Below are 24,320 nucleotides of genomic sequence, written 5' to 3' on the forward strand. Positions count from 1 at the left end.
GAATCCGCGCGAAATACACTCGACGAAGCACTCATGCCCGCTCAGCGGCCATCACTCTAACGTCCTCCCTCAAGCGGCCTCTGCGCTCCGACGCCCTGGCGATCTCCTCAGACAGAACCCCGACGTCCATTCACACGCACCTCCTTGGCCATAATCGTCCCCTACCTCCACCTTCACTTTCGGATTCCCTCGAAGCATTTTCAATCCCCGTTCTCACCTACGGTAGCTAGCCACATAAGTCAGCTAGCTAGCTGGCTAACTTGTATCAACGTTTTTACTTCTGACACCAATGTAATGACCTGACTAGATCATAAATGAACAATTGTCCAGACAGAGGCTTGAGTTTGCGAATTGACGGTTTATTGAACCAACTTTACACAGGCTACTGTTTGGGCCGTAGCACACGCCAAATAGATGACAGATAACCCACAAGCCAATCGTGACCTTCTCTTGTGAAGCCCAGACGTAAGAGAGAGAGAACAAAGGCTGAACCTGATCTTAACTTCCAATGCCCAACCCCCCTCCACGCCACTCCGCCAACCACCAGGATGCCCGGCATCAGAACATTCCAGGCATTCCCGTGATTGGCAGATAGCAGGTTGATTGACATGTCGGACCCCGCGAACACCGGGTACTGGTCAGTACAACACAACCACCTCCTAGCCTAGCACATAACACACAGCTGTCTGTGCGGGTCGCTACAGTACTCATACACAATCAATGTCTCAATTGTCTGAAGGCTTCATTTCTCTTCCCCTTCATCTACATTGATGGAAGTGAATTTTTCAAGTGACATCAATAAGGGATCATAGCTTTCACCTCGATTCACCTGGTCAGTCTGTCATGGAAAGAGCAGGTGTTCCTAATGTTTTGTACACTCGGTGTATGTTTCCCATGCCAATAAAGACATTTGAATTGGAAAGAGAGAGAAAGCGCATTTCTCTGTTGAATGAAACATGAGCATGCGCACTTCTTCGCATGATATTCCTCGAACTAAAAAAACTAATTCACGTAGCAGAGACAAGCATTAACTTGCATCCAAAGTAATTCCTGGTTTTCAAAATGTTTTAAAACATAATTGACTTGTAAGATGGTAACGTGCTGGACTTTTCTTATCCCAGATGTGCTAAGTGCATGCCCTGCATTTACCTAACGATAGTTTCCATTGAGATCCTCTCATCCGCGTTCTTATGTCTGTATTGCAATATTTACTTCGTGTAGAAAAATGTAATATCCCGTTCAATTACTGGTTAAATGGCTGAAACGGATGGTAATTAGTACTTGTACAGATATTGAACTTTTATGCATAATTCGTTTATGACAATATGATCTATATTTATAATATAGCACATCATATTTTATCACTAAAGCACCATAGGACATGTTTCCGCGGGGGCTGTAAAAACTGATGCACATGCTTACACAGGGGCATCACGTGATACAGGCACGCGGCTGGAAAAGCAAAGTGCCAGACATTTGTGTAATGTGCTGGTTTCAGCTTGCTGTTGAACCTTTTTGGAATTACGATATATAATGCAGTTTAACAAACGAATATTTTGATGGCATGTTTATAACGATAATGTTTGCTGACTGGTTAGCCTGCAACGAACACGTGGACATTGTTGTTGTTAGCCTTGTAGCTAGCTGTCATTTCATAGGCGACGAAACGGTTAGATCGCACCTATTCTGGTAATGAAACTAAGTTACCTTGCATGGCTCATAAAATTAATCAAAAGATGATTGTTTTCTCAAAATGACAAGTGAACGTAGATCACAGAAAGACTGGTATTCTATACTTGAATCCAGTCCATCGGATATGCTACAAGACCTCAAACAGAAGTACCAAAGACTGGCCTTAATGGTATGTGTAAACTCTGACGGTCTCCTGTGTCATGTCTTTTCAATTGTTCTGATGAATTAACTGCTGTTAGGTTTATTTGCATCTTGATGAACCATGTCAAAAGAGGTCCCAATAATTGAGTGAGAGGCGGGGTGAGAAAGTATCTTGACATAACGTTACTGTTGGTCCGTTAGCACCTAGCATGTATTTCTAGAAAGTAATATATTTAATGACTATAAACACACCCTCTATCACACACATATTACCGACTGGGTGTTTATTTCTGGCCATGTGTGCAAATCAAGACTATATTAATCCACTGCGCTCCAGCTTCGGCATGAGTTCTGGGAGTGTCTTCAAGATAAGTCTTGTAGGTGTCTGGCAAGGTTAGTCTACTTATCATGCAATCTTAGATTGTCGATGTGATTGATGACTGTATGATGAAGTATTAACTGCATCTTGCCCTTTGATATTAATCTGTACATCTTCTTTTAATCCTTGACCGAGTACAACATAAAAATGGATTTGTATAATCCAAAACCCATTTTAATTACAGAAATCGCCTAGAAACTGTCAAATCAATCATACTTTAATCAATAAGCTAGGCCACAGATATCACCATGAACTGATTACTGTGTATTATTTTGTCAGACTTTCTGGATTCAAGGTGCTGTAGGATTTCACATAAACCATGGGCTCTATGATTACCAATTGTAAAAACACACAAACCTCAAGCTACCATCAATGTCAACATTTCTTAAAATAATATTTGATTAATCCAATTGAACAAAACATCCTAGACTTTGCTGTTGGCATTCCCCTTCCCCCCTCAGTAATGCCTGATCGTGTCTGGTCTCCCTCAGACATTAGGGGGCAGTAGTGTGATGATGGTGGCCTTTTGCTCTGCCACCAGCTCATCTGCTCTCCCATCTTCTGAATGCCTGCACAGCACACGCCTCAGCCTCGTGGCAGAAACAGACAAGTCTGATACAGCACAGAGAGAGAGAGATGATTCATGGTAAGAAGCGCCTAGTGCTCCAAATTGCCAGTGCTTTATATTGTGTTCCTGCCTCTAAGCTCCATTAGCCCCAGTAAATGAATATTTTACAATGCGTGCAAAGAGACATCAATTAAAGTACGTAACTCCACAGGAACGGAGGGTGGGCTATTTTATAAGAGCTGGGGCTTTTCATTGTGTTATGTATTTATATAAAAAAAACCTGAGCTGCATGGGGACTCAGAAGTGGGGGGAGGAATTACAGCAAATGGGTTTCTCTGCTGTAAAATGTCAAAATACTGTCTGGCTGGAATTTTTACAGTAGATAAAAATATGTTTAATTCTGAGCTTCAAATTTTCTCAAATGTCATTAGCAAATAGTCACTCACCAGGCTATAGTCTCTTCAATGTATAAGTTTCGTTTTAACCATAAAGTTGTGAGAACTACTGTAGCAGCATGGACTAGTCGGTCTGGAGATGGAGGTGTAGGCTGTTTTCAAGCCTTACACCACGCCCAAACCGGATTTTGTCCCCCACATACCAAACGCCATCACGACACACAGGTTGACATATCAAAACAAAACCAATTAAATTAATTTGGGGACAGGTCGAAAAGCATTAAACACATGGTAATTTAGCTAGCTTGCAGTTTCTAGCTAATTTGTCCGATTTAGATAGATAGCTAGCTTGTTGTTGCTAGCTAATTTAACCTGGGATATACACATTGAGTTGTTATTTTACCTGAAATGCACAAGGTGCCTTCCAGGCTTTTTCTTCTTTTGGACTTAAAATGGCGATTGGCAACTAACTTTAATAATAAGGTGTATTACCATAACTGACCTCAGTTCATCTTTCAATCACCCACGTGGGTATTACCAATGAGATGGCACGTGGGTATATGTTTCTAAAAGTCAATGAGGAGGTGGGAGAGGCAGGACTTGCAGCGCGTTCTGCACCACAAATAGAATCTACTTCTATTTTTGCGCCTGGCAACGCAGACGCTCGCGAGCAGTGTGGGTGCAATGATTTGAATAACATGTATGTGTAAATTTATTTAGCAACGCTCGTGTATGCGATGTGACCGGTGTGGTCAGCATGTTAGTTCCGCAGCCAGATACTTCACACCTGTAAGCTTCCAGCGCAGAGCACTGTCACAATCAGATCACAAAGGGGAGTTGGACATGCACACCCTCTGGGACTATATCACCACTGTGGAACCAAGCAGCTTCTCTAGGTTTGCTTTGATTTCCTTCAGGATTTGAGAGAGCCACAAAGCTGGTTCAATGGTGTGAGAAGGATTTTGTAATGTTCTTTAGAAAGAGAATATATTTTTCTGTCAGAATGTTGATTGAATCAGTTCCTCACCCCATCCATCAGATAGCCAGACCCATTTCTTGAGCACAGGTGCCTGGTCACGTATATAGACTTGTCATTTGCATTGGCTAGACGATAGAGGTTGGCACTGGTGTTACAGGTTTTGTATTTTCCATTTATGTTTTGAGGTTGGACTATCAGCATGAATAGCAGTAGGGCGCAACGATTTGTTGTCACTTCGTTAGTCAGTATGTGTTACACCTGTGCTGGCCCAGGTGACATTTACGAGTGGCTGGACCAGTGCTCCAGTTGTCTTGAGAGATGTGGAGGGTCAACACCTTTTAGTTGGCTCTCCCTATTTGATTTCTAGAAAAACATTCCTTTGTCTGATCTTCCCTGTTTTTTTGTTTTGCTCAACGTTTTTGTTTGCTTCCTGTCTTAAGTTTGGTGTGGGTTTTTCTTTTGTTTGCCTCTTAGTGGGCAAATTTAGTGGCACTCATGGTGGGTGTCTTTTAGGTCCCAGTTGTTGTTGCTAGTCAACTGTCAGTGGACAGCCCCATGAGTGTCTTTCAGAACGCCTCCTAAAACCCCACATTTTGTTTTGTCAGTGACTCTTTGTTAATTCCTCCATATGTTTCAGCAACATTTTGTTTGGTTGTCTTTCAGGGGAATGTAACAAAATGGGGGCTCATCCAGGATCTATTTTCCCATGAGTATGGTAGTTGCTCTAATCACCTACTCTGAAGCTTTCCTCTGCCCACATATTGGAGTGTTCAAAAGACACATTTGTGGTGGACTTTCTGTCACTGACATCCACCCTGGGCGGGTATAAGATTGGTGTATAAAAAAAATAAAAAGCCATGGACTTTAAGTTGGAAGAATTTGTGGAAAACCCTACCTGGGAGATGCTGGACACATGTAGGTGAAGGTGAATCTGCTCATCATTGCAAAGCATTATGACATCAAAGTGGCATCTGGCGATCCAAAAGCAGTAGTCTGAGTCAATCGGTAGTTGGTCACTGCTCCTCCAAAGTGTTCTTGTGGGACAAGTTCAGAAAGGGTACGCTGCTTTATCTCTTGATCAGAGTTTAGATTATGACAGTGTTAAAGCTGCTATCCTTCTGGCTTACGAGTTGGTCTCGGAGGCGTACAGACAACAGTTCTGTAAATTACAAAAGACAGAATTGCAAAATCATATGGAGTTTGCAAGGGAACAAGCATGTCTTTTTGATCGGTGTGGTTCTCAGGACAAGGACCTTGAGGACTTAGACACTCATCCTTCTCCAGTATTTCAAACATTTCCTTCACAATCGGGTTGCTACCTAGATTTGAGCACAAGGATCTCTCTTGAGAAAGCTGCATTTCTTGCAGATGAGTTTGTGTTTACACACACAACTACCATCACAAACAAAGCCTACACAAAAAGCAATCCAGAGAATTCACCTACTGCAGATTTCAGTCTTTTTCTACAGTGCCCAAAGATAAAGATTGGAGGGGAAAATAATAATTTGTATCCACCATATTGACGTTTCTGCCGTGAGAGAGTACCAATTGTCTCTGTCCTAAGTTGAGAGAGAAATAGCCCTTTATTCTTGTGGGAGCACTTCAGCCCATAAAGTCTCTGGTTGGGACTGATGCATCTCCTAAACAAGGTTTTGGATCAGATGTGTATGAACCCTTTGTTTCAGACGGGTTTGTCTGTCTGCCTAGTGCCGGTGCTGTTAAGCAGCTGGTGAAGATACAGCAAGACTGGGGCAGCCCTTCATTTTGGAGGGTATTTTGTCTTTTTCTGACACTTCAGCAACTGGTTACAGTGTGTTAGTACAAGGCGTGGAGATGTGTTGCATGGAAGTTCCTTTGTATAATGTGGAGCTCGAGTCTGATCTTATTTCTGGTTTCGTTGCAGTGAAACTTAGCCTACTGGTGAAGGTGGTCTCATTTATTTTTGGGGGGAAACAATTTGGCTGGAGGGAAGGTCGTGCCGTTACACGTGCTATGTGTAAAAAAGGGAGCAAGTCTAGTGTTGAGGATGTCAGCAATCCCACCATGGTCGATCTGTCTGAGACGTTTATGGGTGATCCTGATTTCCCCTGACCTCTCCTTTGAAAAGCGAGTTTGTAGGACTGCTGAAGGAAGAGAGGGTCCCTATAGTTGACACTTCCATGTCTAGGAAGCAGCTGATTGTGCAACAGTAAATATGTTTCCCTCTCCCCTCTTATTGCTGAGATATGTCCAGAGGAGGAGTTTGATTACGTTTGTGTGGGTTACTTTGACAGGTGGTGTTCTAATGAGGGAATGGCGTTCTCGTTCCACTTCTGGGCAGGACAATTGGCCCAGTGTATCTCAAATTGTCATTCCAGTTGCACTTTGACAAGAGATACTGATGCTGGCTCACGATGGTTGTATGGCAGGCTATCTTGGAATAAACTAGATGTGACCGTATCTTGCGTAACTTCTTCTGGCCTGATCTGAAACAGGACGTTGTGGCTTACTGTAAATCCTGTTGCATTTGCCAGCGGACAGGGAAACCAAACCAAGCTGTACCGGTTGCACCTTTGCAGCCTATTCCTGCTTTGACAAACCTTTCAGCAGGGTTCTGGTGGACTGTGTTGGTCTTTTGCCCAAAGCAAAGAGTGGTCATCAGTATCTTTTGACCATCATGTGCGCTTCCCTGAGGCCATTCCACTAAGTTACGACGGATATTACAATCCCGTTGAAATCAAACATGTCCGTGGTAAGGACATCTTGGTTGCTGATTTGTCTTTTCAAGTGTGGGCACTTAATATGTTTTGTGTTTAGCCTGTGTAGCCCTGGCACACATTTTATTTTGATGTATGTTTTTCATTTTGGAGATGTTTTTGTTTGGGCTCGTTCCAAGGGGACAAGAGTTACAGAAACATACATGAGTTTTAGGCAACTATGTCCCCCCCCCCCCCCCCCAAAAAGTATCAAATAAAAGTATAAAATAAAATCTAAATAAGAAAATATTGTCCAAAAAAAGTGGGTGTATATCTACATATAACATTTTTATATTGGAGGAGGCGGCACATTTTAGTTGTGAAATGGAAGTTGTTTTCTGTTGGTGAGAACTTATCCAACAAAAATATAGGATATATTTGTTGTCTTAAGGGGGAATGTGTCGCAGGTTTAGCTTTTCCCATTTTATGTATTGAGGTTGGACTTTTAGCACGTATAGCATGGTAGTACGTAGGGCGCACGGATTGGTATCAAATCAATTTATATAGCACTTCTTACATCAGCTGATATCTCAAAGTGCTGTACAGAAACCCAGCCTAAAACCCCAAACAGCAAGCAATGCTGGTGTAGAAGCATGTTAGTCAATATGTGTTACACCTGTGCTGGCTTGTCCATCTCGTTAGTCGGGAGGTATTTTAAGAGTGGCTGGCCCTGTGCTCCAGGTGTCTTGAGAGATGTGTGAATGCTGTCCCCTCAGTCATAAAACAAAATTCTGCTTCAGTTCAGTGCAAATTGCTGTTAATGATTCAATCAGGAAGTACATTTTTGGCTTGTTGCAAAGCTGCTATTTTTCTCATCCTATTCAGATTGTCCTTTTACAAAGTGAAAACAACACTGTGTAGTGTAATATTTGATAATGCCTCAATGCGCTGTAAGGAAATGTCGTGGTTTGACTCCACGGGTGTGTGTGTTTTAGGTAGTGAGTTGTGATTGTACACTGAACAAAAATATAAATGCAACGATTTCAATGATTTTACAGTTACAGCTCGTATAAGGAAATCTGTCACTTTAAAGAAATAAATTAGGCCCTAATCTATGGATTCCAATGACTGGGAATACAGATATGCATCTGGTGGTCACAGATTCCTTAAAAGAAAGTTAGGGGTGTGGGTCAGAAAACCAGTCAGTATCTGGTGTGGCCACCATTTATTTGCCTCATGCGGCGTGAAACATCTTGGTTGTGGAATGTTGCCTCAATGGCTGTGCGAAGTTGTTGGATATTGGCGTGAACTGGAACAAGATGTCCACCAAAGCATCCCAAACATGCTCAATGGTTGACATGTCTGAGTTGGTAGGCCATGGATGGACTGGGACATTTTCAGCTTCCAGGAATTGTGTACAGATCTTTGCAACATGGGGCTGTGCATTATCATGCTGGAACATGAGGTGATTGTGCCAGATGAATGGCATGACAATGGGCCTCAGGATCTCGTCATGATATCTCTGTGCGTTCAAATTGCCATCAATTTAAAATGCAATTGTGTTCATTGTCTGTAGCTTATGCCTGCCCATACCATAACCCCACCGCCACCATGGGGCACTCTGTTCACAACGTTGACAGCAAACCGCTCACCAACACGACGCCATACACACCGTCTGCCACTTGCCCGGTACAGATAAAACCGGGATTCATCCGTGAAAAGCACACTTCTCCAGCGTGCCAGTGGCAATGTAACATCTTCTTTATAACAGTAAGATAATGTCTCAATGTGTTTGTGTCCATATGACCGATTTTCTGTTCGACCAAAATGCAAATGGAGAGTTAAAACTGCTTGTCAAGAGAGGATTTCTCAACTTTGTTGGAGTGAGAGGTGGGGAGGGGCCTGGTCTGTGTAAACAATAGAGGAAGAGGCGAAACGAAGTTTCTGTCCAAAATAAGGCCAATGCGTTTCTATGTGCTTATTTTGGACCTCAGCTTGTCGCCTGCCTTCCCAACTCCCATTGTTAGGGCGGAGGCGTGCATTTCATCATTATTTACAGATCTCTGGTGTAAATGGGAAGTCGCACAGAGGAGCGAAGGAGACAAGACAAAAATACAACACGAGAACAAGCGGACATAAACACTCATAAAAAAACGGAAAATAACACCACGTCAAAACAGGCATTTGTAATTAATTCAATATTTCGCCCAGCCCTACTTCATTATATTCTCTGGTAACCACTCTGGTGGACATTCCTGCAGTCAGCATGCCGATTACATGAGACATCTGTGGCATTGTGTTGTATGACAAAACTGCACATTTTAGAGTGTCCTTTTATTGTCCTTTTATTGTCCCCAGCACAAGGTTGTTACGTTACAGTTACAGATTAAAGACCAAGTTCAAAAGTTCAAAATCTTAGCTTGGACATTGGAGGAAAGGTTACATGTTTGGCAGACTGAGTCAACTCTATTAAAGAAGCTGAAAGAATTTGACCATTCCAAAACAACTGGCCGTGACAACATTCTTGCCAGATTTCTACAGAATGCTGCAGTAATGATCACCCCCTGCGTAACTCACAATGTAAATCTATCTATTGAACTACCCCTCCCCCAGTGAACTAGAACGCACAAGGGTTATATATATATATATATATAAGGGACTAAGTTAGATCATGGAAACTATTGGCTTGTTTCAGTCCTGTGTATTTTATCGAAGGTCATGGAAAATATTGTGCGAGCAGATTGACAGTTATATTTCCTTACATAACATACGATACAAGCCTCAATCTGGCTTTAGTAAATCTCATTCCACCAAAACTTGCCTACTATATCTAACTGACCACACCGGAAAGGAAGTAGATGGATGAAAATGTTATGGTATTGTTATGTTAGATCTCCAAAAGATGTTTGGTACAGTGGATCATGAGATTCTGTTAATCAAACTAAGAGCCATGGGCTTTAACAACTTAGCCGTAAAATGGGTTAGCACTTATCTGCAAGGAAGAAAACACATGGTGGGTGTGGATGGGACCCTGTCTAAACCCAAAATCTTGAACTGTGTGGTACCCCAAGGGAGTGTGCTGGGTCCACTTTTCTTTCTGTTGTATATAAATTATCTGAAATCTGCCTGTACATGTGACCTTTTCCTTTATGCAGATGATTCTGCACTGTTGGTTTCTTACAAAGACAAAACTGTGGTTGAGGAGGCCCTCGGTGCTGAACTTCTGAATGTCAGTAAACGGTTATATGACAACAAGCTGTCACTTCACCTTGGAAAAACAGTCCATCTTGCTCGGGTCCAAAGTCAAACTGAATAAATCACTGGATTTTAAGGTGGTAGTAGGTGACTTAGTAGTCACAGCAAAAGAGTCTGTTAATTATCATGCGTTCTAGATAACTTTTTGTGCCATGCTCTCCCCTGTCAGATGGTTATATCCAAAGTGAACCATAAAATGTGGTTTCTGGCAAGAACCTCCAAATATCTGGATAAGAATGCCACATGGTGGCATTGGTAGGGGCTCTTGTTCTGTGCCATTTGGACTATGGGTGCTCTTCCTGGTACAATAGTGCTTCCAAGATAATTAAAAATAAATTGCAGACATCTCAGAACAAATTTGCCAGGATTTTTCTTAAACTTCCAGGACATGCTCATCTTGACCATTCCTGCTTTGAAAGCCGTAGATGGCTCAAAGTGGAGGAGAGAGTCTCCCAGATGAAATTGTGTCTGGTACATCAGATAGTCCACAGTCTGGTCCCCAGGTACTTATATAACTACTTTAAATCGGTCCGGGATAACCAGAACTATTCCACTAGAAAGCGTGAAACTGATGTTGTTCCTTTTAGATGTAATAGTGGTACTCAGCTGCCCATCTTTAGAATAGTCTTCCAAGGAATTTGAAATGCATACATTCAATGGGTAGTTTCACATTCTCAATGAAAAAATTGCTATATAGTTGCATGTTTCAAGTGAGTCATAAGATTATAGTTCAGTACGTGGCTGAGAAGAAAATACCCGGGATAGCATGTAGTCTGCCTATTGTCTATCATATTGTGATTGTCTTGTATATATTAGGGATTGACTTGTTTTATATGTTAGGTACATCTCCCTTGTCTCACATACCCCTATCAATTGTTGTTTATTAGTAAATTGAACTGTACTAATTTGCTAATTTTATGAAACAAACAGCAATTTTGTGTGTCATTGTGTGTTGCCACTGCAGTTCCTAACCTTGCTGCATTCCGCTCTTCCACCTCCAAAAGGACCACAATGAAAATAAGCCGTTAAGCTTTATTGTTTTATCCTTGATGATCTTTCTTAAATAATATGTGGAGGCGTACATTATGTATGTATTTTTAAAAATTGTTTGCCAGTCTTCCAGTTACTTAAAATGTAAAGTATATTTGCGGTGGACATTAATTTGCCTAGCTGAGACCATTGGTCATTGTAGTTCAGTATCACCCCATGTATCATTACCCGTTCTTGAAGAGGTTCCGTTTCTGAACTACAGTGACCATACAAGAACACACACACACGCAATGGTCTGCTTGCCAGTGCCAGATTATCATCATCATCATTCATGTGAATGCTGCTAGGATAGATCTAAGTTTTCTAAAAGCCCCTCCACCACCACCTCCCTCCTCTCCCATAGGCGGATCAGGAGCCCATGATCCATCCTCCTGCGACCCTCACTAATCGGTGGCTGAAGCCTGGACTGCATAGACCTGCAGGAGGAAATTAGAGCTGTTCCATGTGCCAGGAAACACAGACAGGGCCGTCAGTATCCACTAGAGAACAGGGACATACCTCAGGGCCAGTGTGAGCATTACATGAGGAGATCCTTCAATATTGATGTTAATCAACGGATGACATAATGCGGATATTGCTATAGCCCCTCTCGCCTAACAAAACAACAATAAAACGCAAAAGAGAGCATGGGTGGTATCGCTACTGTATTTGGCCAGAGGTGTCGTGGGATGGCCTGTCGTGGGATGGCCAATGCTCTTCTCCAGCTCTCTGCCCAAAGCTGTCTGGGCTAACGGTTCTGTCCTCTGACGTCTCAATCTAGTTGTGTTTGCATTACTGTACTCCGCCTCCTCTGGTAAATTGTCCAGAAGAAGAGCATTGGTCCATCAGCAAATTACCCAGAAAAAGCTGACAGTTCAGGTTCTGACAGGCTTTTTTTTCCACTGGCAGATTGTCACCGACTCCTATGTTTTAATTAACCTAGCTTCTGTCTAGTGTGTCTGAGCCATCCCCACATCTCTCCCCTCCCACATCTCTCCTCTCTCCTCTACCATCTTAAACAAAGTACTGGTTCAAGGGACTGATGGCTGCTGTTATTTTGGTCATTGTTTCTGTTGTGATGGCTGTTGTCAGTCTTGTCATTGTGGCTGTCTCTAACCTGTGTTTCTCCTGTCCCCTGTACTGGCTGACAGTATCACCCCGACAAGCAGGGCCCAGATGTGACTGTGACTGAGGCAGAGGAGCACTTACACAAGTTCATTGAGGTCGATCAGGCTTGGAAGGTTCTGAGCAACCAGGAGACCAAGAGAGCCTACGATCTGCAGTTGCGTGGTAAGTCGTCCTCCTTCCATAGTTCAGAGGAGTCTCTCAGAGGAACACTACAATCCGGCTCCGTTAAGAAACATTCACTCTCCCATAATGTACATTACATCTACACTAGCACATTGTACTCCCACTCTGATGCTCTTTCAGCCACCATCTCATCCCTCTCACTCTTTTTTTTAATAGCTCTCCTGTGATTCATTTGAACATGAAACATGATTTTTCATTTCATTACACGTTTGGAATTTTATGGTTTTATTTATTCTTACTGGTTGGTTCATGCTCAATTAAATTCCATAGCAATTCCCCTTGGGACCATCCCTTGCTTAATATTGAGTGATAAACAGTGACGCTGTGTGAAGTCACTAAGGCCACATATAACTAGTGGGCCTATTTTGTCTGAAAAGGTCACACTAAATGAGGCATGAACCAATACAGTTTGCATAACTTAAATTCTATTTCCAAGATTTCCTTGAAACTTTAAAAGTCAGAAGCAATAATAGTCTCTAGTACCAACCCATTAAAAACAACTGGCCTGTTTTACGAAGTTTGTTCACCTGAACGTTTCTCACTTATCTGGGTGCACAAGAAAGGGCAGAGAGCTTCACCCACACCCACCCACACAGCCAATACATGAATAAAACAAGCAAGAGATTGTGTCGGGCTCCTGACAATGGTTGTTTTCTGCCATCTCTGTCCCGCATAAAATGCTCCTTGGGGGGGAGGAGAGGAGGGGGAAATGTAGGTCAGGCCTTTTACACATGGCCTAGCTTTACATGAAGTGATATGCTCCCCCGTGATCCCAGGAAAGAGGTTCCCCTAGCTAGCTCTCCATTAGGACCTTCAACAACTCTACATTCAGGCCGTGTGTGTGTGTGTGTGTGTGTGTGCGCGCACCATTAGCAGGGGAGAGCTCTCATCACCTTTGGGGGCAAACACTCAGCCAGCCAGCCAGCCACAGCACAGTGCCACTCTATAAGGCAACACATTCTAGCCATAGCATTGACATATAGAGTGTCTGTAATAGAAAGAAACCCCTCTCTGGCCCTCATGGATGGTATTGACTTTGTCTATCATTGTATGCTGCCTGACAATAACCAAACTCTAAAGATTCCCGCCGTAAACACCCCTTTTAACCGCTTTTTAAATCATTCTTTTTTCACTCATCCTCTCAATATCTAACATTTAGATCTCCATGGACAGTTATCCATTATGACCTAAGAATGAGTAAGAAAGAAGTGAAGGTTGTGTTTTCATTTAACAATCATTTTTATTTCCAGCATGAATACTTTGTATCCAACACACCTTTTTTATAACACAGACAAATCAGAGTTTCTCTGTTGAATGTGAAATCTGGGCATTCTTTGTTGGCCGGTCTGTAAGAATATTGGATGTACCTCATTGCTGGTTGCAGATTGATTGTTGTAAGCATAGCAGAGGTGTAAAGTACTTAAGTAAAAATGATTTTAAGTACTACTTAAGTAGTTTTTGGGGTTATCTGTACTTTACTATTTATATTTTTGACCACTTTTACTTCACTACATTCCTAAAGAAAATAATGTACTTTTTACTCCATATGTTTTCCCAGCACCCAAAAGTACTTGTAACATTTTGAATGCTTAGTGAGATAGGAAAATGGTCCAATTCACACTTATCAGGAGAACATCCCTGGTCATCCCTACTGCCTCTGATCTGGTGGACTCACTAAACACAAATGCTTTGTTTGTAAATTATGTCTTGAGAATTGGAGTGTGACCCTGACTATCTTTAAAAAAATTAAAAAATTAAAAAGTGTCGCGGTCTGGTTTGCTTAATATAAGGAATTTTGAAATTATTTATACTTTGAGACTTAAGTATATTTTAGCAATTACATTTACCTTTGATACTTAAGTATATTTAGAACCAAATACTTTTAGAAAATACGCACGTATTTTCTCTTATGGTGTATTTTATTCAAGTATGACAATTGGGTGCTTTTTCCACCACTAGCCAATAGGGAGGGTTGGGTAGTAGACTAGCAGCGCACAGCTCCCATCTGTCTGGCCGCTGTAGATCTCTGTAGTGTTTAATCAGAGACAGATATCCAGTACCTACCAGTAAACAGCACCATAGTGTTTAATGTTGCCCAGCCATTCAGAAGGACCGGCTCATTCTGCACTGTGATCAAGTGGAGCTGATAATTAAAACAAACACGACTGAAGCCAGCTCAAAGGCCTGTTTCATCCACATTTCAGAGGAACTCAGTCAGTCCTTCTGTTGTTTATCAGAGGGAGATGGATGAAACTCTGTTGCTAGGCCCTTTTGAACTTCATCATGAGTGGAATGTTTTATCTTCTTGCTCATTAGAAATGAAGGGGGATGGATATTCATTCACTACTATCCCCATGTCTATTACAACTGAGAATGTATAGCCTTCTTCCAAGTGATATTCAATACCATTACAACAAAGAAACAGTTAAAAGCTGATAGTCTCAAAGCATTAGGAACGAATCCCATGTTGGCTGTCAAACTATATCATAAACAACCGGCGTTGCAAATCATTTTGGTACTGAGACCGGGGTTGCATTTTCCTGTGTTTAGGCAGACATGTATGGTAATTACTAGGGACGGTAATTGTGTTTTGTGGCGGAGGGAGAAGTGTGGGTGTGCAGGGTGGATGAGTTCTGCTCCACGTCTCTGGCACACTGTTGGGTTGTCTAGGAGCGATGTGCAGCCAGACTAATACTAAATCATCTCATTCTTAATGTGCCTCACCTTCACCGCCCCATTGCCAAACACATAGTGGTCGTCTTCCCGGATTGATTCAGGGCACCTTGCAGCAGCCCACTGGAGAGGCATGTGAGGTGTGTTTCTCCTCCTCCCCAACACTGAGACCAGTGACCTCCATAGATCTCCAACCGCTCGCCACGAGGCAAAATGCATGCTTTAGTTAACACTATCTGCTCTAATTCACTCACAAAACGGTATGTAGGCGTGCATCAGGGGTCGTCAGAAAGGGGAGGGATTCTTTTTTTCTCCCTCAATATAAAAAATAAATACAAATTATGTGTGTATTTTGTGGGGATTTCAGTTTTTAGTAAAAAAAAAAATTAAAATCACTAAAATCACCAGGAATTCAGCAAAAAAAATAGTTTAATTTATGCCTACCCCTGACCTACATAATTCAAGAAGATTTAAATGGATATTCCCATGAAACTGATTTGAGATCAAATTATTGACTTGTAGATGCAGTTTGAACATTTCACCTGTAAAACATGAAGAATTATCATTCATGGTTGACAGTGATGGCCTAATTTGGTGTTTGAGGGTATTAAAATAAGAAAACGGTATTGCGAAAATATTCATAGACTGTAGCATTTTTAGGAGGCATTTTATGCACTTTCTAAAATGATATTCAATAGGCTACATCTTGTCGATACAAACTTTGAGAAATACTGACGTCATAAAAAATGGTGCTCCGTCACCTTAAAAAAATAGTTGTTCATGGGACCTGGAAGAGCCTCCTTGGGATCTCTCAGTAGTGACTGGCTGTCATCTGGGCCTTCTGGGCAGGGTGCATCAACTGGCTGAGTCATGGTCACTCTGACTCCCTCAACACTAGCAAGACTACAGTGTCCCAGCAAGACTACAGTGTCCCGTCAAGACTACAGTGTGCAGTGTAGTTGATCTGCTTTTGTTCCTTTACAGGTAATTTTGAGGCTTCGATCAGGCATGGACATCTATTTGCCCTGTAGTATTAGCTGAACTGTTGAAGCACTGTGACAAAGGGTCCCAGTGAATGTATAGCCTCATTTTGTATGATTTATTGAATCACCTAGATGTAGGACTATAATTTCCACCTGACCACTGTCAAATTATGGTCTCACAAGATTGCAGTAACAACGACAGTTACACCAATCAAAATGTAGATTTGGTTATCTGTCATTTGAGCCTCATCTGTAAAATGTTACAGTATATCACCAGGATGAATTGACACCTTTTACTGAGAATTTACTGACACATTTCCTCAATCTCACTGTACCACTACTTAAAGAACTCATGAACAGTAGGTGAAAATGTATTCACCAAACCTATCCAATGATATCCATACATAGCTGTGAGGTAGGCCACTTAGGCTAGTCTCCTGACTAATTAAAGACCAGCATTAAAGAGTGGCATCAAAAAGTGCTAATTACTGTTTCCTCACTAAGACTGGTGAAGAGGTACTGTACTGCTGGAAATGGAGTGAAGTGTTAATATCTATTACTGTAGTTGTCTGTCTTTGTTCTTATATTAACAGTAGGCTGGCCTATAACGTCAAATGTCTGACACAGTTTGAAGTACAATACAGATTAGGCTATATGCACTATTATAAACCAGGACTTTAGGGTCCATGATACTGATTGGCTGAAGCAGGAATTCAGCCATGTGCACATCAGACAATAATATATTGTACCACAGATATGACGCAAAAATACTTGGTAACTGCTCTATTTAGGTTGGTAACCAGTTTTAAATAGCATTAAGACACCAATAAACCACACCCACTCGGCCCTTATTGCTGAAGTGGATACCATTTTTAAATGAATATCTGAAAGCATCTTTGACTGTATGTTCCCCTAATTTCAATCAATACTGAGACATAGTTCATCCATCCTTTGCAGGGAGGTATATCTGTGTCTTGCATATTCAGCAGTATGTGGCCTAACGTTACCTAAGAGCGTGTCGGAATTGTCACGCACTACTCTGCGTACTTCCACTTCTAATTTCACTTAGTGGTTCTGCGGCATCTGTCCCTTCCCTGAATTATCACCTCAATATTGAGTGTTGCTTTAAGAGATTTCATATATGCACCATTACCAGTGTCCCCACTGTGTCATAGTGGCGGTGAGGGGAAACTGTCCAAACCTATGAATCAATGAACCTAGATAAAACCAGTGTAGCTTAATCAGTCTCTCCAGGATTATGCGAAAGCAAAATGTTTAGCTAAATCAACAATTCCCCGCATATTACGCACAAAAGTCAAATCAGCGCAATATTATCGCATAAAACTGACCCATCACTGCAGTACAGAAAGATGGCTCGCATTTTCAACTAATCACCGCACATTTAACACACATCGTTCAATCAAGACACTCGTCAAACTTTTCCCCTCGTCAGCGCATTTTCACGATAAATTGGACGACAACATCGCATATTTCCATGCAAAATGTCAGAATTTCCACAGGAAAATCTAGCATTTTTTCCCCGAAAATATCCAGTACCAGTCAAAAATGTGGATATATCTACTCATTCAAGGGTTTCTCTTTATTTGTACTATTTTCTACATTGTAGAATAATAGTAAAGACATCAAAACTATGAAATAACACACATGGAATCATGTAGTAACCAAAAAAGTGTTTAAACAATTCAAAATATATTTGAGATTCTTCAAAGTAGCCACCTTTTGCCTTGATGACAGCTTAGCACACTGTTGACATTCTCTCACCCAGCTTCACCTGGAATGCTTTTCTAACAGTCTTGAAGGAGTTCCCACATATTCTGAGCGCTTGTTGGCTGCTTTTCTTTCACTCTGCGGTCCAACTCATCCCAAACCATCTCAATTGGGTTGAGGTCTGGTGATTGTGGAGGCCAGGTCATCTGATGTAGCACTCCATCACTCTCCTTCTTGGTCAAATAGCCCTTACACAGACTGGAGGTCTGTTGGGTCATTGTCCTGTTGAAAAACAAATGATAGTGCAAACCAGATGGGATGATGTAGCGCTGCAGAATGCTGTGGTAGCCATGCTGGTTAAGTGTGCCTTGAATTCTAAATACACTGCTCAAAAAAAATAAAGGGAACACTAAAATAACACATCCTAGATCTGAATGAATGAAATGTTCTTATTAAATACTTTTTTCTTCACATAGTTGAATGTGCTGACAACAAAATCACACAAAAATTATCAATGGAAATCAAATGTATCAACCCATGGAGGTCTGGATTTGGAGTCACACTCAAAATGAAAGTGGAAAACCACACTACAGGCTGATCCAACTTTGATGTAATGTCCTTAAAACAAGTCAATGAGGCTCAGTAGTGTGTGTGGCCTCCATGTGCCTGTATGACCTCCCTACAACGCCTGGGCATGCTCCTGATGAGGTGGCGGATGGTCTCCTGAGGGATCTCCTCCCAGACCTGGACTAAAGCATCCGTCAACTCCTGGACAGTCTGGTGCAACGTGGCGTTGGTGTATGGAGCGAGACATGATGTCCCAGATGTGCTCAATTGGATTCATGTCTGGGGAACGGGTGGGCCAGTCCATAGCATCAATGCCTTCCTCTTGCAGGAACTGCTGACACACTCCAGCCACATGAGGTCTAGCATTGTCTTGCATTAGGAGGAACCCAGGGCCAACCGCACCAGCATATGGTCTCACAAGGGGTCTGAGGATCTCATCTCGGTACCTAATGGCAGTCAGGCTACCTCTGGCGAGCACATGGAGGGCTGTGCGGCCCCCCAAAGAAATGCCACTCCACACCAAGACTGACCCACCGCCAAACCGGTTATGCTGGAGGATGTTACAGGCAGCAGAACGGCGTCTCCAGACTGTCACGTCTGTCACATGTGCTCAGTGTGAACCTGCTTTCATCTGTGAAGAGCACAGGGCGCTTTGCCAATATTGGTGTTCTCTGGCAAATGCCAAACGTCCTGCACGGTGTTGGGCTGTAAGCACAACCCCCACCTGTGGAGGTTGGGCCCTCATACCACCCTCATGGAGTCTGTTTCTGACCGTTTGAGCAGACACATGCACATTTGTGGCCTTGCTGGAGGTCATTTCACAGCGCTCTGGCAGTCCTCCTCCTGCTCCTCCTTGCACAAAGGCGGAGGTAGTGGTCCTGCTGCTGGGTTGTTGCCCTCCTACGGCCTCCTCCACGTCTCCTGATGTACTGGCCTGTCTCCTGGTAGCGCCTCCATGCTCTGGACACTACGCTGACAGACACAGAAAACCTTCTTGCCACAGCTCGCATTGATGTGCCATCCTGGATGAGCTGCACTACCTGAGCCACTTGTGTGGGTTGTAGACTCCGTCTCATGCTACCACTAGAGTGAAAGCACCGCCAGCATTCAAAAGTGACCAAAACATCAGCCAGGAAGCATAGGAACTGAGAAGTGGTCTGTGGTCACCACCTGCAGAACCACTCCTTTATTGGGGGTGTCTTGCTAATTGCCTATAATTTCTACCTGTTGTCTATTCCATTTGCACAACAGCATGTGACATTTATTGTCAATCAGTGTTGCTTCCTAAGTGGACAGTTTGATTTCACAGAAGTGTGATTGACTTGGAGTTACATTGTGTTGTTTAAGTGTTCCCTTTATTTTTTTGAGCAGTGTATTTTGATTTGTTTAACACTTTTTTTGGTTACTACATGATTCCATGTAGTAACATGATTTCATGTCTTCACTACTATTCTACAATGTAGAAAATAGTAAAAAATAAAAACCCTTGAACGAGTTGGTGTCCAAACTTTTGACTGGTTCTGTATGAAAACATATAAACAATCCCGGAGAGGCTGCCTAATGCCTTCATATTCCTTACTATTTAGACAGAGATTCATGCAAGATCTCAATTGTCTTCCCCAAGAAACTACCATTGAATGAGATCAGAGTCTAACATCTCACATCCTCCCATCTCCCCTCCATCTGCCTTTCGTTTGTGTGCTTTGCCTGTGGTACTCTTGAATCTCCTGTATCACTCTCTTGAACACTGAATGTCACTGGCACAACAGTAGCCTACAAATATGTATCTAAGAGCATCAATGTGATTTTTAAAATCTGTATTTTTCTATCGTCAATTATTGTACCATTGTGGAGTGACACTTTAATTATTCTTTTTTTTTAATAGATTTATGACATTTTCATGTTTCTTCTGTGTCTCAATACAGCCAGCGAACTGAATCAGAGTTGGCCAGTCGACGCCCATGTCTGTCTGGACGACATGACTTGGGATGATGGTGAGTCAAGTCATGGTCATCTTTATCTTACTTATTTAATCATGATCTCTTCTCTGCTGCCATTGAAGTCATCGTAGATAGATCCTTAAAGTACTTCTCCACCTGTCTCATCCCATGTGCCCCTTTTCTCTCAGCTGTTTGTCATTGTCTGTCTGTGTTCTCTTTTCAGATAACGAGGTGTACACGTATGGCTGTCGCTGTGGAGGGGAATTCTCCATTGGAAGAGAGGAGGCGGAGGGAGAAGAGGCCATTGTGTGCTGTGATACCTGTTCACTCAGCATAGAAGTCAAGACGACAATCTGACTGTCTCATTGTTCGCCAGACGCCTCTAAATCCTGAAGAGCTAGATCAAGGAGGTTCATAGTTTTCTTTTAATCTACATCCACCGAACATGTGTCCACATTTGAACCTTTATAAATGGGCAACCCCATGGGACCTTGTGCACTTGTCTATTGGACAATGAAAGGAAATTTGATTTTGCTCTTTTAAATGTCATGCAATAAAATCATTGTGCAAAATTCAACTAACAACCAATCAAGTGAACTGTCATGATAATGGGTGTGTGGGTCTCACATGCACGCACATATAATGGGCTCTAGTTTAACAGACCTTACACAATGGTAAATCTAAGCGCAGGTGGTATGGCTATAGGTTCAGGGGTGTGTCAGAAATATTTTTGCTATTTTCATAATCAAAATTATCGGCGCACTTGCCGTTGGTGCGAAAGGGCTGGGTTTTTGAATAATCAGATCAGATCTCATTCAGATCAGGGGTTTTATGCACGTCCAAACAAAAGGACCTGCATGGTTAAAATAATGTGGGCCTGCCTACAGTGCATAGATCAAACGGGATTGTCAGCTCACTGTTTAACTCCTCTCAAACTTTAATAACGCTTTGGTGATTTTAAGATGAATTTCCAAGCGTTCTCAGGAGCCAAACCCTTTATCGACAGTCTTGACTACTTCGCGATTGCATTGGGCTATGCTTGGTTATTAACCAAATAAAATGAAATGGGGGGGAAAAAACATTTTGTATTTTTGTTTCTCAATAAGATGTATACAGGCACCAAAAGCACATCAGCCTACTCTTGTTCCATGTTCATATGGGCTCTGTGTATCACGGCTAGATGGGCTGTGTTTCCGCGGTAAAAATTCATGCCATAACCAACTATGTCACTGCTAAAACCTGCTTTTGATTGTGCTTAACTATCCCTGTCAAAGCTGCCTGAAATTAGCACTTTGGATCATGTTTTTAAGGACACACCTAAAATATTTCCACCCCTCCCATCTGAGCGCAAGCATAACCTGACGTTGGGCCTGGAAAATGCTAGTGCGACAGTTTTTACATGAAGAAATTACAAACTATAATGCGTTTGAAACTTTTGATGCCTTAACGCCAGCTGAAAATAGAGCCCTTAGTCTCTGGTAGACCCTGAAGTCCTATTGAGTAGACCCTGAAGTCCTATTGAGTAGACCCTGAAGTCCTATTGAGTAGACCCTGGAGTCCTATTGAGTAGACCCTGGAGTCCTATTGAGTAGACCCTGGAGTCCTATTGAGTAGACCCTGGAGTCCTATTGAGTAGACCCTGGAGTCCTATTGAGTAGACCCTGGAGTCCTATTGAGTAGACCCTGGAGTCCTATTGAGTAGACCCTGGAGTCCTATTGAGTAGACCCTGGAGTCTTATTGAGTAGACCCTGAAGTCCTATTGAGTAGACCCTGAAGTCCTATTGAGTAGACCCTGGAGTCCTATTGAATAGACCCTGAAGTCCTATTGAGTAGACCCTGAAGTCCTATTGAGTAGACCCTGGAGTCCTATTGAGTAGACCCTGGAGTCCTATTGAGTAGACCCTGGAGTCCTATTGAGTAGACCCTGGAGTCCTATTGAGTAGACCCTAGAGTCCTATTGAGTAGACCCTGGAGTCCTATTGAGTAGACCCTGGAGTCCTATTGAGTAGACCCTGGAGTCCTATTGAGTAGACCCTGGAGTCCTATTGAGTAGACCCTGGAGTCCTATTGAGTAGACCCTGGAGTCCTATTGAGTAGACCCTGGAGTCCTATTGAGTAGACCCTGGAGTCCTATTGAGTAGACCCTGGAGTCCTATTGAGTAGACCCTGAAGTCCTATTGAGTAGACCCTGGAGTCCTATTGAGTAGACCCTGAAGTCCTATTGAGTAGACCCTGGAGTCCTATTGAGTAGACCCTGGAGTCCTATTGAGTAGACCCTGGAGTCCTATTGAGTAGACCCTGGAGTCCTATTGAGTAGACCCTGGAGTCCTATTGAATAGACCCTGAAGTCCTATTGAGTAAAATAATCTGCACTTTGTTTGCACCCCCCTTCCATTGTGAAAAGCAAATGGCTCGGTAACTTGTTAGCTCTTAACTTTGTTTGCATGTAAATCAATATTTTTTTCCTAGACTCAATGCGGTTACAAACGGCCTCCACACTTCACCACAGACCCCTCTAGTGAATGCCAACATTTTTGTCTTATTGTCCCTCAGCCCCAATGTTGGCAGATAGGAGAGGTTACAGCAATGGGACGGGGTCATGGGTTCATTATACTTCAAACAGAGTCATTAGGCTGTTTGCTAAAATCTATCCTTTTGTAGCAGAAACAGCTTGAGCGGGGCAAACCATGCTTTTCACCAATAACCCACAGTCTGAACCAGGGCTAGACCTGCCAGTGGGCCAGCAACAGTCCAAACCTTAATCCACTGTGACATCAATTAGGAATAATCTCATCACTTTTAGAGATTGGGCTTGTCAAAGCTTTAATTAAGTTCTCTCGGTGTCTCCTATATAGTGCAGACAAGATCAACAACACATTATGGTATAGTGATGGACTTTAGAATCCCAGAGGCGATTTGTGTGGATGTCACTTTTAACCTGGTGTGAACTTGGGTCTCTGGAGAAATCTTCTATATTAGTTTACAGTTGGAAAATGTATATGTTCAGATCCTTTATTGATTTAAATGACTTCCAATAGTAGTCGGAATGAACGATCAATATGTCATTTTGAGCTTTGTTTTGTTGTAGATTCCGATGATTCTCTGTAAAGGTACTACAGTGGGGTCTGAAATGATTGACACTTGATAAATATGCAAAAATGACTATAAAATAAATTATTCAAATACTGAGCTATATTGTATGCTCCAAAAAATTGGGAGATCTTATTTTATACTAGTACTATTGCTCGGAGAGATTTCGTTTAGCAAATAATATTTTTTGTGGTGGGTTTGGTCTTGAAATGAGAAGACACAAGCTGAAAATAACCCCATCTCTACTGTCAAATATGGTGGTAGCTCTGATGTTATGAGCTATTTTTCTTCCACTGGTCCAGGGTCCCTTGTTAATGTCAACAGCATCATGAACTCTACCAAGTAACATGACATTTTACCCAAAAACCTGGTTGCCCCTAGCAGGAGGCTAAAATGTAGCCTGAAGTGGATCTTCCAACAAGACACTAACTACAAAACACACGTCAAAATCCAAGTGTTATGAATCTTATATACGGGATAAATCAAATCAAATCCAATTTATTTATATAGCCCTTCGTACATCAGCTGATATCTCAAAGTGCTGTACAGAAACCCAGCCTAAAACCCCAAACAGCAAGCAATGCAGGTGTAGAAGCACGGTGGCTAGGAAAAACTCCCTAGAAAGGCCAAAACCTAGGAAGAAACCTAGAGAGGAACCAGGCTATGTGGGGTGGCCAGTCCTCTTCTGGCTGTGCCGGGTGGAGATTATAACAGAACATGGCCAAGATGTTCAAATGTTCATAAATGACCAGCATGGTCGAATAATAATAAGGCAGAACAGTTGAAACTGGAGCAGCAGCACAGTCAGGTGGAAGTTGAAACTGGAGCAGCAGCATGGCCAGGTGGACTGGGGACAGCAAGGAGTCATCATGTCAGGTAGTCCTGGGGCATGGTCCTAGGGCTCAGGTCAGTTG

The 24,320-nt window shown here is 42.4% G+C and overlaps 1 protein-coding gene across 1 annotated transcript; it reads left to right on the forward strand.

Annotated features, from left to right (window-relative positions):
* Nucleotides 1–1,406: 1,406 nt before the first annotated feature.
* Nucleotides 1,407–20,903, forward strand: dnajc24 (DnaJ (Hsp40) homolog, subfamily C, member 24). The gene is made up of 4 exons (XM_029667519.2): nucleotides 1,407–1,861; nucleotides 12,265–12,403; nucleotides 20,301–20,369; nucleotides 20,539–20,903. The coding sequence occupies exons 1-4, from the start codon at nucleotides 1,754–1,756 to the stop codon at nucleotides 20,670–20,672; spliced, it is 450 nt and encodes a 149-aa protein (XP_029523379.1). The 5' UTR covers nucleotides 1,407–1,753; the 3' UTR covers nucleotides 20,673–20,903.
* Nucleotides 20,904–24,320: the final 3,417 nt, after the last annotated feature.

This window comes from Oncorhynchus nerka, linkage group LG9a, assembly GCF_034236695.1.
Source record: "Oncorhynchus nerka isolate Pitt River linkage group LG9a, Oner_Uvic_2.0, whole genome shotgun sequence".
NCBI classification, from domain to species: Eukaryota; Metazoa; Chordata; class Actinopteri; order Salmoniformes; family Salmonidae; genus Oncorhynchus; species Oncorhynchus nerka.